The sequence below is a fragment of the Eleutherodactylus coqui genome, chromosome 8 (genome assembly GCF_035609145.1).
Source record: "Eleutherodactylus coqui strain aEleCoq1 chromosome 8, aEleCoq1.hap1, whole genome shotgun sequence".
NCBI classification, from domain to species: Eukaryota; Metazoa; Chordata; class Amphibia; order Anura; family Eleutherodactylidae; genus Eleutherodactylus; species Eleutherodactylus coqui.
In genome coordinates, this window is record NC_089844.1 from 134,383,105 (window position 1) to 134,396,042 (window position 12,938).

Sequence of the window (12,938 nt, forward strand, 5' to 3'; positions counted from 1 at the left end):
AGAAATGACATCTCTACACCTTATGGAATATAACACATACATAAGGTTAGGTGTCTGATTATACTATGGAAAATTGTGCCCTGTGTTATGGCAGGCTATTACTATATGAGATCTAAAGAAATCAGGAATCAGTCAGTATAGAACAATGCAGCTATATGGAGAGCTGAATGGTATTGATCTACTTGTACAGTTACATTTGGCACTGACAGCTTACCATGGCACACACAGTGCTGGTGACCTGTCTTCACCTGACTGAGCAGAAGATCTAGAGCTTCTGCTTGGCCTCTTCTTCTTGGCGGCCGACCATCATACTCACGCCAATCTAGGGAAAAGTGATAGGAAAATAATTATACGTTCATAGGTACTCTTGAGGCTGTCACACCAGGTGATAAGGTACATATATGTTCTCTTTAAAGGGCATGTGCACTTTTGCAATATTTTTTTATATGTTTCAATTTGTCTGAAATGAAATATAAAGTACCTTTGAAGTAATTTCACAAATATACTTCTTTAAACGTATTCTAACATTTTGTATCAACAGCTCCTATACAGTTATATATGATGGCTGCAGACTACAATACCCTGTGTGCAGTCCATGTGTTATATAGCCTACTTCTGAGCACAGCAGATGATTCTTTTGTCAGCTTATGTCAGAATAATTTACATGAAGCATATTAAATATTCCTGAGGTGACTTCAAAGGCTGCACCATTGAGGAAAGGAAGTGGGAGAGAGTGCACACTTCGTAGCGAACATCAACTGAGCTCTGAACCTGCAGCTCCACAAGCAAGCATGCCAAAGAAAGCAGGTCTTAAAAATAAGCAATGCAGAAATCAGTCTATAACATGATGCAACTACTTCATACTAGTGCATAGACACATACAGTAATAAGTATATATATAATTTACACCTTAACTGCCAATATGTCTTTTGACAGTGGTCGTTAATGGGCTTTATTGTGCAGCACTGTATTTTGACGGCGGCTGCATGAGAAGCCTGGCACAGGTCTCACGTGCCAGGCAGGGGGGAGCTTGCCTATTGGATGACAACATGCAACCTGCTCTAGCACTGGGGAATGAGAGAAATCTTCTATCCCAGTTTTTAACCCTTTACCGCAGCATGTAAAAAGCTGACAGATTGAGGGGGCTCCCTTTGTCACCCATCGGATCCCCACAATGTGATCACAGGCTCCTGATGGGTTGCTATGGCACCTGCAGGCTTAAATATAGCCTCCCGGTCGGACAGCAACAGTGGCCTATGAGGCTCAGCGTATGGCTGAGCTTCATAAGCTATATAATACACTACTATACTAAAGAATAGTAGTGTATTAAAAGAATGATAAAAGATGCTGATAATCAAGTCCCTTAGTGGGAGAAAAAATAAGTTAAAAAAGTAAAAAAAACAATTATAAAAATGTCAAAACTCCCCCTTTTTCCCTTTACTATGTAAAAAGAATATATTAAAGAAATCACACATGTGGAATCACTGTGATTGTAATGACTCAGAGAAAAAAGGTAGTACATTATTTAACTCACATTACGCACATTACGAAAAAAACTACAAAAAAAACATGGCAAAAATAGCTAATTTTGCCTATCTCACCCCTACAAATAACAGAAAAGAAAGTGATCAAAATGTTGCATGGATCAACAAATGTTGCTATTAAAAAGTACAACTCATCCCATTAAAAAAACCCTTTCGGAGCACGACTGACAAAAAAAGAAAAATGTTAGGGGTCTTTGAAAGGAGCGATAAACAAAAAATACATTTATTCTTTCAAAGTGGGAAAAAGTTGAAATAAAAACTATATGAATTTGGTATTGACGTAATTGTACAGGCCTGCAGAATTAATTTAATATGCTATTTATACTTTACGGTGAACGCTCTTAAAACTAAAAACATGCCAGAATTGCAAATTTTGTTAATCTTGTCTCTAGAAAAAAATGGAATAAAAAGCAATCAAAATATTATATGTTCCCAAATATTGGATAAAAGAAGACTAGAGTTCATTCCACAAAAAACAAACCGCCATACAGCTCTGTCGATGGAAAAATAAAAAGTCTATGGCTCTTGGAATGCAGCAACACAAAAGGGAATCTTTACCAAAAAAAAGTGTTTAAAAAAACATAACAAAACATTTAAAAAAACTGTATAAACTTGGTATTACCGGAATTGTGCTGACCCAGAGAATAATGTTATCACATTTTTTTGCAAACTGAACGCTGTCAAAATCAAATCCCCACCACCACCAAGAAAAAGGCATAATTCCATTTTTTTACCCCAATCCCTCAAAAAAAAAATACTAAAAGTTATACAATACATAATATATGCCCCAAAATGATGGCAATAAGAAATACAGCTTGTACCACAAAAAACAAGCCCCCATATGGCTACATGAACTGGAAAATTGAAAAGTTTATGTTCCTGAAATGCAATGATGAAAAAAACTGAAAAATTAGCTGGTCATTAAGGCGCAAACAGGCTTCGTCACCGAGGGGTTAAAATAATATACAGGTACGGTGTTCTCTCAATAATGTGATATAAAAGAAATATACAGCGAGTTTGAAGAGCTGTGAGCATACATTACACTTACTAGATGGGATGGCAAAAGCTGGAAATGATGTCTGCGAAGATCCCCAGCCTTTCATATTATATGCAGACACTTGAACATAATATCTTGTGCCCTGTGAAAGAGTATATATAATTGAAAGGCACATGTGTGGTTAACATGTATCATGTACAATTACACATATAATGTCAAATTTGCCATGTATGATACATGCAGAGCCAGTCAACACTCAGAAAAAAATATTTGGATCTGTTATTAGCACCATTAGGATGAAGTGACTCTAGGCTGGTCCTTGCTCCCATATAGCCTACTGATTTACCTTGTGAACTTTCCACTATTGCTGCTCCGCCACGCCTCATATTACTCTCCTGATTGATAACTCCGTGATACCTTTCTAGTGCCAACCACTACAAGCCCATTTACACGCAAAGATAAACTTTTAAAGGAGAACACAAAGGATTTAAAGATTAGCGATCGTTTTGCATAAAGTACTAATGGGCACTAAAGGCCCTTTTAGACGGGACGAATGTCTGGCAAACGATGCCCGGCACTCGTCGCTAGTATCGCTGACTCTCAGCGGGGAGGCTGCAGGAGATTTCTCTCCTCGCGCTCCCCCGCCCCTCTTTATTGACATAACATAGCGGCTGTTCAACACTGAACGTCTGCTATTTACACCGAACGATAAGCAATCAGCTTTAAGCTGCATAAATAATAGATGATCAGCTGATCACTCATCGTTCAGTGTAAATAGAGGCCGTTCAGTACCGAACGGCCGCTATGTTAGGTCAATGGAGAGGGGCGAGAAAGCGCGAGGAGAGAAATCTCCTGCAGCCTCCCCGCCTCCGTACTGGACACTCTGTGAGTGTTCCAGCTCTAACAGCATGGGAGCGAGAACACACAGCGACGAGTGTCAGGCATAGTTTACCCGACATTCATCCCATCCAAAAGGACCCTAATGCCGATTAGTACTTTAGCAGCTTCATTTGCATGCACATGAGCCTCCTGAAGGTGTTGCAGAACTCAGCAGGTGGTCTGAGCTCTGCAATTAGCTCCATTGTTCAGACATGGGCTGCTAAGAGAATACAATGTAATCTCTAGCTCCCGTGGAAATAACAGCCTCTGGTCTGTTTTCTCCCATAGACTGCAGAGAGAATACAATGTAATCCACTGCTCCCATGAAGAACACAGCGTGCAGTCTGAATGATGGATTTTAAAAACTCACCCAAAAATCATCGTTCAGACGATGGTAGCATTTACACACAAAGATTATCGCTCAAAAATCTCGTCCACACAGGACGGCAAATCCGCTGTGGCTAAGCCGGCAGAAGCCGCCGCTGCGGCGCTGATTTGCCGACCGCAGCATGTCCCTTTTTTTTCCCGCTGCGGCTGCGCTCTCCTCTATGGGAGCGCCGGCCGCAGCGGAAGAGCGAGCGGCCGGGCCGCTTTAAAACCACTGCGGGTTTTGAAGCAGCGATTCTCCCGGCGGAAATCTCACGGTTTTTCGCTGCGGCCAAACCGCGAGATTTCCGCCGAGAATCCTCCCCGTGAGAACCCAGCCTCAGTGTATATTGGTGATATCCGTTTTTCCTGCCCATGTGCATAACCTTACATTTATCCACATTGAACTTCATTTGCCATTTTTCTGCCCAAGCCCCCAGCTTATCCAGGTCTGTTTGTAGCCGCACATTGTCCTCCATTGTGTTAATTGTCTTTATATAATTTTGTGTCATCTGCAAATATTGATATTTTGCTGTGCAGCCCCTCTATCAGGTCGTTAATAAATATATTGAACAGAATGGGGCCTAATACTGAACCCTGAGGCACCCCGCTAGCGACGGTGGTTTTGTTCTTGATCACCTGCAAAAACTGAAGTTACTACATAGGATACAGACTTGCCAGCATTTGGATGCAACATTTTTCTGGATATTTTGAGCCCCATCCTGTCCAGGAATGTCCCTGTTTTAAGGTAGATTAACATAAAATCTTTTTGCTGTCTGGTTCTCTGGATAGTCCCACACAAAAGTATAAAACCATCAGTGAAGGAACACACCCTCTTGACCTGGAAAAGCGTAATACATAGCTGTCAACTTATGCATACATTTCCAGGAGGAATAACAGAGGAACGGCACAGAAATCACAGCTATTCTTCAGGGTATCAGCTATCTTTCTGATTGTCATTGTATTGCAATACTGTCAGCTCCTATGTACCATGAGCCAGGAAACAAAGAATAGTGTTGTGTAACACATGCCAACATCCAGAATGTCACACCTGCCTTATCACAGCTGAGAAGCGTTTCAGTGTTAATCTCTGCAGTGAACACTGAGATAATATATAAACGCATGTTCTCATGTCTATGCTGGTGTTGTGCAGGTCCCTTTGTCAGCAACTCATTCGTCATCCAACCTGCAAGATCCCAGTATAGACACAGTGCTGTAGGGGTGGCGGCAATGGTTTGGGGTACGGCTGGGGACGCAGTTCTCAGAGAGATAAAACCGCTCCGCTCCGGGCCCCCAACCAGCCTGCGACCTTGTTAGCTGTAGGGGTTGAGCCCTACAGATAGAAAAGGTGACTGAGTGGAGTCAGCGCTCCTGTTCTGCAATTAGCTATGGAGCTGGTGAGAGGGTTTGATCTGAGTAGGTGGCGGATGGCCAAGTCCTGATTTATTATGAGTGTAGGGATAAAAGAAGGGGGTGGGAGTAATGACAGACACTTGAAGGAGACGCCTGAATCAAGTGCCTAATATTATCTGTACATGGAAGGGTATAGGGAATTTATAGGGTTTTGTAAGAGACGTAATTAGGAATCTGGCCATTATTTCCCAGGCCCAGAAACATGCCTAGTAAATCTGCATTCACCTGCTGCATTGTCTACAGCCCATCTGCTCTACCACTGTCTAGTCTAGCCAGGCTCTGCTACCAGACACGGCGGCTCTGCTGAGAATATGCTGGGGTTGTTCATTATAATGGATACGGCTTATTGGAAGACTGTAACCCCCCCCCCCCCCCCCCCAGCACAATCCAGTATATTAGATACAAAGGAGGGAAAACAATAGCCTTTCATTAAGTGCGAGGATATGCAGCTGTTGCAAAACTACAACTCCCAGCATGCTGTTACAGAGTCATGCAGGGTTTACGGTTTAGTAAATGCTGGGAAGTCAAGATTTGGGAAACCCTCGTCTAACAGAGTATTGGGAAGTGGGGTTTCTAAGGCCGGTTTCACATCAGCGTCGGAGCCTCCGGTTGGAGGTTCTGTCACAGACCCGGCTCAAAATACTGGAAGAAAAAGCGCTGCATGCTGTCCTTCTTCTTTAGTTCAAGAGCCGGGCAGCTGGGTGGATAGTGGATGGGCCCCATTATAGTCAATAGGGGTTGCCTGGCGCAGTTTGGTTACATCCAGAGACGGACTTATCTGGCCACGGAGATTCACCTCACCTGCTCCCCGAACAGAGCATCGGGCACAGATGTTAGAGCAACCTAAATCAGATGACACACATATCAGTGTTAGCAAAGCGCCGCCTTTGAAATCATGGCATTTTACCGCGATTTCGAGCAGTGTTTTTGAACGCACTGTGCAGCATTTGACAGCGTTTTTTATCGCACCCCATCATTATGATGGGTGATGAGGTGCGTTAAGAAGCACCCAAACAAACGAAAATAGAGCAGACACCGCTTGAAAATCACAGTATTAGAAACGACGTGTTCAAACGCTGGTCTACGAGGCTCCGCTGAAATCAATGGGAGAGTTTTACGGCGTTTAGCACAGTGTTTCAAACGCTGCGCTGGATACTATAAAAGGTGGGCTGTGTGAGAGTGGCGTAGGGCAAATCTCCCACATGCCTTCAGAAAGCGCTGCTCAAAATCGCATTTGACGACGCTTTTTAACGCACCCCCTCATTGTGATGGGTGATGTGGTGCGTTAAAAAATGGGAAAATGCTGAAAAATAGAACAGACCGCGCTCGAATATTGCGGTGTAAAAACGCCGCCATAGAGTGCAGGTCTGAGAAGCCACATTAAAATCAATGGGAGCGTTCCATCGCGGTAAAAAGCGATATGTGTGACAGTGGCCTTAGGGGATGAAAGCTCATACTGACTTACAGCTGATGGGCTTATTACAATGTAACAGTCTACATGGCTAGCTTGAAATAATGGATGGAAACATTCTTCTGATACAGCGCTCTGGAAATAGTGGGGAAGAAAGACAAAAAGCGCACTAGACTTATACAGAACTTAGACATATAGAGACTGAACAGATACAATTACCTTCAGCATCCGACACACCTCGGGGCTTATTTACTAATACTATCTAGAAGTTAGACAATCTTAAAACGCACCAGATTTATCACAGCAGCTCTGCTGAATAATAAATCCGCTGGCTCTTAAGACTGTCCAGTCTAAGTTTAGTTCACTTACTTTATTCCAAAAACCACGGCAAACATTTGGTGCAATTTGACGCAAGACAAGGTGAATTTTTGAACCTCTTTTGGACGCGTCCCCCATCTCTTCTATAAAAAAAAGTCTGTGTCTGACACAGTAAAAATAGTGTCCAAAAGTGTCTAAAGCGCCTAGTAAATGCAGCACAAACATGTAAGACAGTTTTCTAGTGCAATTTGCGAAATAAAAAACTGTCAATTTTTTTTTTAAAAAGCCCCATTCTGTTTGGGTTTCCTTATAGCTGTGCATAAAAATCATACTTACTGAAACAAGACCCCGAATGTTGAACTGTAAGTTTCTCAGCTTCTCAATGACGACTTCTCCCACATTTGGAGAAAATGAGGGCGACAAACTCCATTCCACTGTAGAACAACCCACGGGAGTGTTACATTGTTATACACATACTATAGTTTAATATTAGTATATACAGTGGATACAATTGTTGTGGTTGTGGGATATGGTTGTGTTCAGAATTAGTGGTGGAAATAAATCTCAAATTATTCATCTTTGTTGGATTTTTTAACATGACATGTTAACATTTTACAGGGGTGTGTAGACTATATATATATATATATATATATATATATATATATATATATATATATATATATATATATATATATATATATATATATTAATTAATATATTCATTTGAAAAGAGCCAAGCCCATTCACTATCGGAGACAACTCAGAATATTATGTGCTAACCAGTAACCTAGACCTAGTAACCTTACCTAGACTGCCATAGATATTAGTATTAACCCCTTTATCAACTAAGGGTACTTAGATGGGATGACTTTTGGGCACTTAAGCTCCCAACAGCTGTCCCAACAACTATGGCTCCTGTGCTTTCACATTCAGTGAATGGGGGCGGAGCATATCGGAGATCTCTTCCGGCCACCCGCCTCCATTTACTGAACAGGCAGTTGTTCAAAGAAGAACAACTACCTGTTTATACGGAGCGAGAAAATGCTCACTAGTGTCTTAGTGTGAGTGAGCTGAAACCAAGCAACTAGCGACTACTGAGCAAATTCTTGCGTGTCGGGTCCCAACTCTACATGGGATAACTACTGGTAAATCACTAGTTTCAGCAATTTTTCAGCTGGTAGTTGAGCCATGTAAAAGTATCTTTAGACCACCATAGATAACAAGTATTATCCACTTTGGTCCACCAAGAATATTACAAGAATGCTATCAGTAAAGCCCCAGTTTGAGTGACAGTTTTGAGCGATCCTTTTGCATAGCTACTCATGGGCACTAATGTCCATTAGCAGCTAATTAACATCATTTACATGTTAATGAGCCACCAGGAGATGTATTTACAGAACAGCAGGTGGTGTGTTCTTTAAATACATGTCCTTTGTTTTGCCATGGGCTTACAACTAAAAGCAATGTTATCAGCACTGCCCCCAGAAAAATCAGCATGCCATCTCTGCTATCAAGAACCATGGATTTCATGCACACATGAAATCAATCGATCAGCAGAAAAGCAAACGATAGTAGGATTTAGACGCATCGATTATCGCTCAAAAGCCATCGTTTGGATGAAATTTTGAGCGATAATCATTGTGTCTAAATGGGCCTTAACTCCTAATTTCATTGTAAAAACAATGAAAGAGTTTGCTTGAAATGTTGGCAAAGTGGATCATTTGATGGCATTTTGCTGCCTCCATCAGGGCCATTAATGTCCTGGGAAATGTCCTGTAAAAAACTGGCATTTTTCAGGAAAAAAGGCAAATTAAGTGGAGATGATATAATATGTTATGTGTTAAAAGGCTTGTTTGAAATCAGAACGAACAAAAAAAAAAGTCAGATTTTTTTACAAACAGCGCTGTTCTTGTGCGCAGGATGTATTCGTTATTGCAGCTTTAAGATTTTTAAGAATATTTTATCACTTAAATGATGGTTTTATCGATCAGAACAGCTACCTTTATATTTTGTGACAACGGCAGAATTGACACTCAGTGGCTCCTGGAATGTCACTTGCAGAGTGCTGCTACTGGTGACGGCTAGGCGTACATTGGTTGGGGGATCTGGCACACCTATGAAACAGTAGAGAAGTATTTGTTACACACCTATTATATTTCTGTGTTCCCCTGTAGGTGTGGTTATAGTCTAGAACATAACTGGTCATCAACTATGCAAAATATTTCAAATATTCAGATTCTAGCATCTTTTGTGCTTCAGACAGTTGTTGTTTTCAAGATCTCTGCTTGTTGTCATTAAATGGAAGATTCTTGTTTCTATACAGAAGCTGGTCACGTCCCGCAGACATAGCTGCATGAGCGTCACAGCTTATAGCATGCTTTCTGTAGTAATGAGTGCTGTATAGAGATGAGCGAGCATACTCGCTAAGGACAATTGCTCGATCGAGCATTGTCCTTAGCGAGTACCTGCCCACTTGGAAGAAAAGGTTCGGCTGCCGGCAGGGGAGAGCGGGGAGGAACGGAGGGGAGATCTCTCTCTCCCTCTCCCCCCCGCTCCCCCCTGCTCACCACCGCAACTCACCTCGTGCTGGCAGCCGAACCTTTTCTCCCGAGCGGGCAGGTAATCGCTAACGACAATGCTCGATCGAGCAATTGTCCTTAGCGAGTATGCTCGCTCATCTCTAGTGCTGTATTTGTGTTAGTGACACATGATCAGAGTGACTCTAGCCGCTGGATGGAAAAATTAATATTGCCATTCAATGACAGCAGGCAGAGATCTTGAAAATGATGAGGAATGGAAACACTAAGTATATTATTAGATCTTGGATGACAGTTAATAATGCTGCTATTGCACTTTTATCATCACAACTGTCCAGGAGTTTTTCAGTGTAAGGTAAAATCTAGCTTAAAGGAATACTCCAGGCAAAATGAAGTGCAGCGCCGTAGGAGGCAACCATGACACACCAGTCCATAGAGCCGTACAGAGACTAGACATGCTGCGCTCCCTCGGGCCCTGCACAGGCATAGATGCGTGTTACTTGTAATGGGCTATCAACACATCAGTCAAACATGTAGAATGAGCTGAACTTACGAGCATGCTCAAATCCAGCTTTCATGCGCTTGTATAGCCGGTATCTCCATTCCCACGATTTCAGTTGCTTTTCTTTTTCAGAACAGTCGACATTTGGGGCTTCATTGACCACTTGAGCGGTGAGGTCATTAACCCTTTGTTCCGCCTCCCGAACCAAAGTGGACAGATGGAGTGATCTGCTTTCCAAGCTCATAACTGCAGATAGATAGGCAGAGTGACTAACAGTTAACATTACATATACTTAAAGTGGTTTTCCCAATAATGACACTTATCTTCTATCCACAAGACTGGGGATGAATGTCTCATTGCTTGGACCCCTAGCATTCTCGACATCTGCACCCCCCGAGTTCTGCATATGAATAGAGCGCTGATGTGTATGCGCAAATACTGCTCCATTCACTTCTATGGGATGGAAAGCAATCGCTGCGCTCAGCAATCTTTCTCATAGAAGTGGATGGAGGGGTGGTTATGCATTTGCATCACTGCTCCATTCACATGGAGCACTTAGGGTGTGTAGATGTAGGGATCGCTCAGGGTCCCAGCGGTTGGACCTCCAGTGATCACACATTTATCTCTTATCCTGTGGATAAATGTCATTTGTGGGAAAACCCTGTTAAAGAAGTACCATGAGATTAAAAAAAAGGTCTGCTTTTTCCTAGAAACAGCACAAGTCTTGCCTCTTTCACACGAGCCTTTTATTGCAGCGATGTTGCCGCGATAAAACGCCGTCCGGAAATCGCGACCATCTGAAGCATTCCAATGCATTTGTTCAGATAGGCGATTTTCCGGTGCATAAAATAAGCCGTCTGGAAAAGATAGTGCATACGATGCACATTCCATTCAGCAGCTTTTACGCCTGGCCAGAAACGATAGGTCTTGTCCTATCTTTTGCCAGAATATGCCGGATGTTCCCAAAGACTCCTATGGTAACCTATGAGAGCTCTCAGGAAAGTGAAGGGGAAAACTTGGTTGCGGCTGCCTCTCGTTTTTTGGCTGAAAAGCGCAGCGCCGTGTGAAGGAGCCCTGATGATGTGTATGGTGCTGCAGCTCTGCTCCATTAGCTTGAACAAGCATATATTAAATTATCTGTGTGGCTAGTGCATGCCAGACATCTCTGTATACTCACAGTGTGGACTTTCCTTTGCTCCAGCTTGCAGCAGTGTCTTAGCAATTGGAGCATTGTTGGTCATAATCGCGATATCCAGCGGAAGGAGCCCCTCACTATTGGGAGTATTGAGGTCCAGTTCCTCCACACTATATTGCTTCAATAATTCTTGCACCCGGTCAAGGTCTTGCATTTCAACTGCCTCAAAGAGAGCAGCATTCCCCTGAAACTGCAATGAAGACCATCAGTAACACTTGTACATATTTCTATATCTGTGTAACAGCAAGTATTACTTTCTAGTAGTGCTTCCCCTAGTGGCGGCAACATGCAACCAGAATTTTATCATTGGACTCTATAGTTACAGTGGGCATTTGTATTTTCATGTTTTGCAACAACCTCATCCTTCACACTTGCAGATTTCTTTACCGACTAAATACTTCCAAAGTTCATTGCTTCTTTATAAAGCACATAGGTGGTATACACCAATTATTTTTTGTATAGTTTTAATGCATGAAAAATAAAAAAAAGATGAAGCCACTTTATAAACCATCTGGATTAATATACTCTACCATTTTGTGTATACAGCTTTGATGCAAACCAACAGACAGTAGAAGAGGGAGCAACTGGAAGGTAGGGTTTGTTTGTGGTCTGTAACCATACAGTGAGATAGGTCAGAATCGGAAGATTTTTCTTAAACGGCCACTCTAGCAAAAACTAATTTTTCTATTCCTACACCTCTCACCTAATTGCCTGTCACACTCCGGATATCTCCTATGTATACTGCAGACACTTCCGTGCAGTGCAGCCTCCTGTCTGATACTTTTAAGACATCATCTTGATTTTTAGATTTCTCTTCCTCTATGCTATGCTATCAATCCCATGATGCATCAGCACAGTATCACAGGATCAGCTAAAGTCAGTACCATCTCTGCCTGCTGGGAGGCCAGTGTGATTACCATCACCTTTTATATTCTCCTCATAAGCTATAGACCATAAGTATACAGTGAGCAAGATAAACTCTCATTTTCTTCAATTATAACTGTGTGACAGGAGCCTCTAATCATTAGTAACAGTGATGGGAGATTCTGCCCCCTTCCCCAATGAAGAGCCTGTGTGGTACAGTCCATGCAGTTTCATCATACAAACAAGTCCTGGTAACTGAGATACTGACTCCCGGAGAGAACATAAAGACAAGTAATTCACAGGAGGTCACAATGAGATTAAATAACCCACCTGAAGAAAAGAACAAGAATTTTCAGATAGAAGGGTATAACTAAGCAATGTAATACTAGCTGATTATATATACTGGTGGACTAGTCTGATAAAGAATGATTGTTTTTTTACTAGAGTGGCCCTTTAAGCAAGACTATTCCAAATTTGCCTTAATTCCTTTTTTAGATACAATAAAGCATGGATTTTTAGAAAAAAAATGGGTTAAGGGTCGTATCTGGGACTAAAAGGATAGATGACCTATTCTTAGTATATATAGTACATCAATATTAGATCAGTGAGGGTACACCACCTGGGGCACCCTCCAGTTAGCTCTTTGAAGAGGCATTGGTGCTCACCCTCTACTCTGGCCAGTGATGTCATGTTCATTGATCATGTGGCCTATGTGCAGCTCAGTTCCATTAAAGTGACTGGGATTGAGCTGCTATACCAGGTACAGCCACTACGAAATGCACGGCGCTGTGTCTGGGATACACTGAAGAGACCATTGTGCTGATCGGAGTGCCACAGTTTCTTCAAACAGCTGTTTGGCAGGGGTCCCAGGTGAAGGACACCCACCGATCTGATACTGATGACATATCCTAT

The 12,938-nt window shown here is 42.2% G+C and overlaps 1 protein-coding gene across 1 annotated transcript in view; it reads right to left on the reverse strand.

Moving 5' to 3' along the window:
• The window catches only part of LOC136576846 (ankyrin repeat and fibronectin type-III domain-containing protein 1-like), a 236,364-nt gene that overhangs the window by 41,509 nt on the left and 181,917 nt on the right, over positions 1 to 12,938 (reverse strand). The window contains exons 6-11 of the mRNA XM_066576445.1: positions 11,145 to 11,352; positions 10,019 to 10,213; positions 8,929 to 9,042; positions 7,265 to 7,362; positions 2,593 to 2,683; positions 215 to 322 (exon numbers count right to left, since the gene is read on the reverse strand). Of these exons, the coding sequence (XP_066432542.1) occupies positions 215 to 322; positions 2,593 to 2,683; positions 7,265 to 7,362; positions 8,929 to 9,042; positions 10,019 to 10,213; positions 11,145 to 11,352 (814 nt within the window). The remainder of the gene's footprint in view (positions 1 to 214; positions 323 to 2,592; positions 2,684 to 7,264; positions 7,363 to 8,928; positions 9,043 to 10,018; positions 10,214 to 11,144; positions 11,353 to 12,938) is intronic.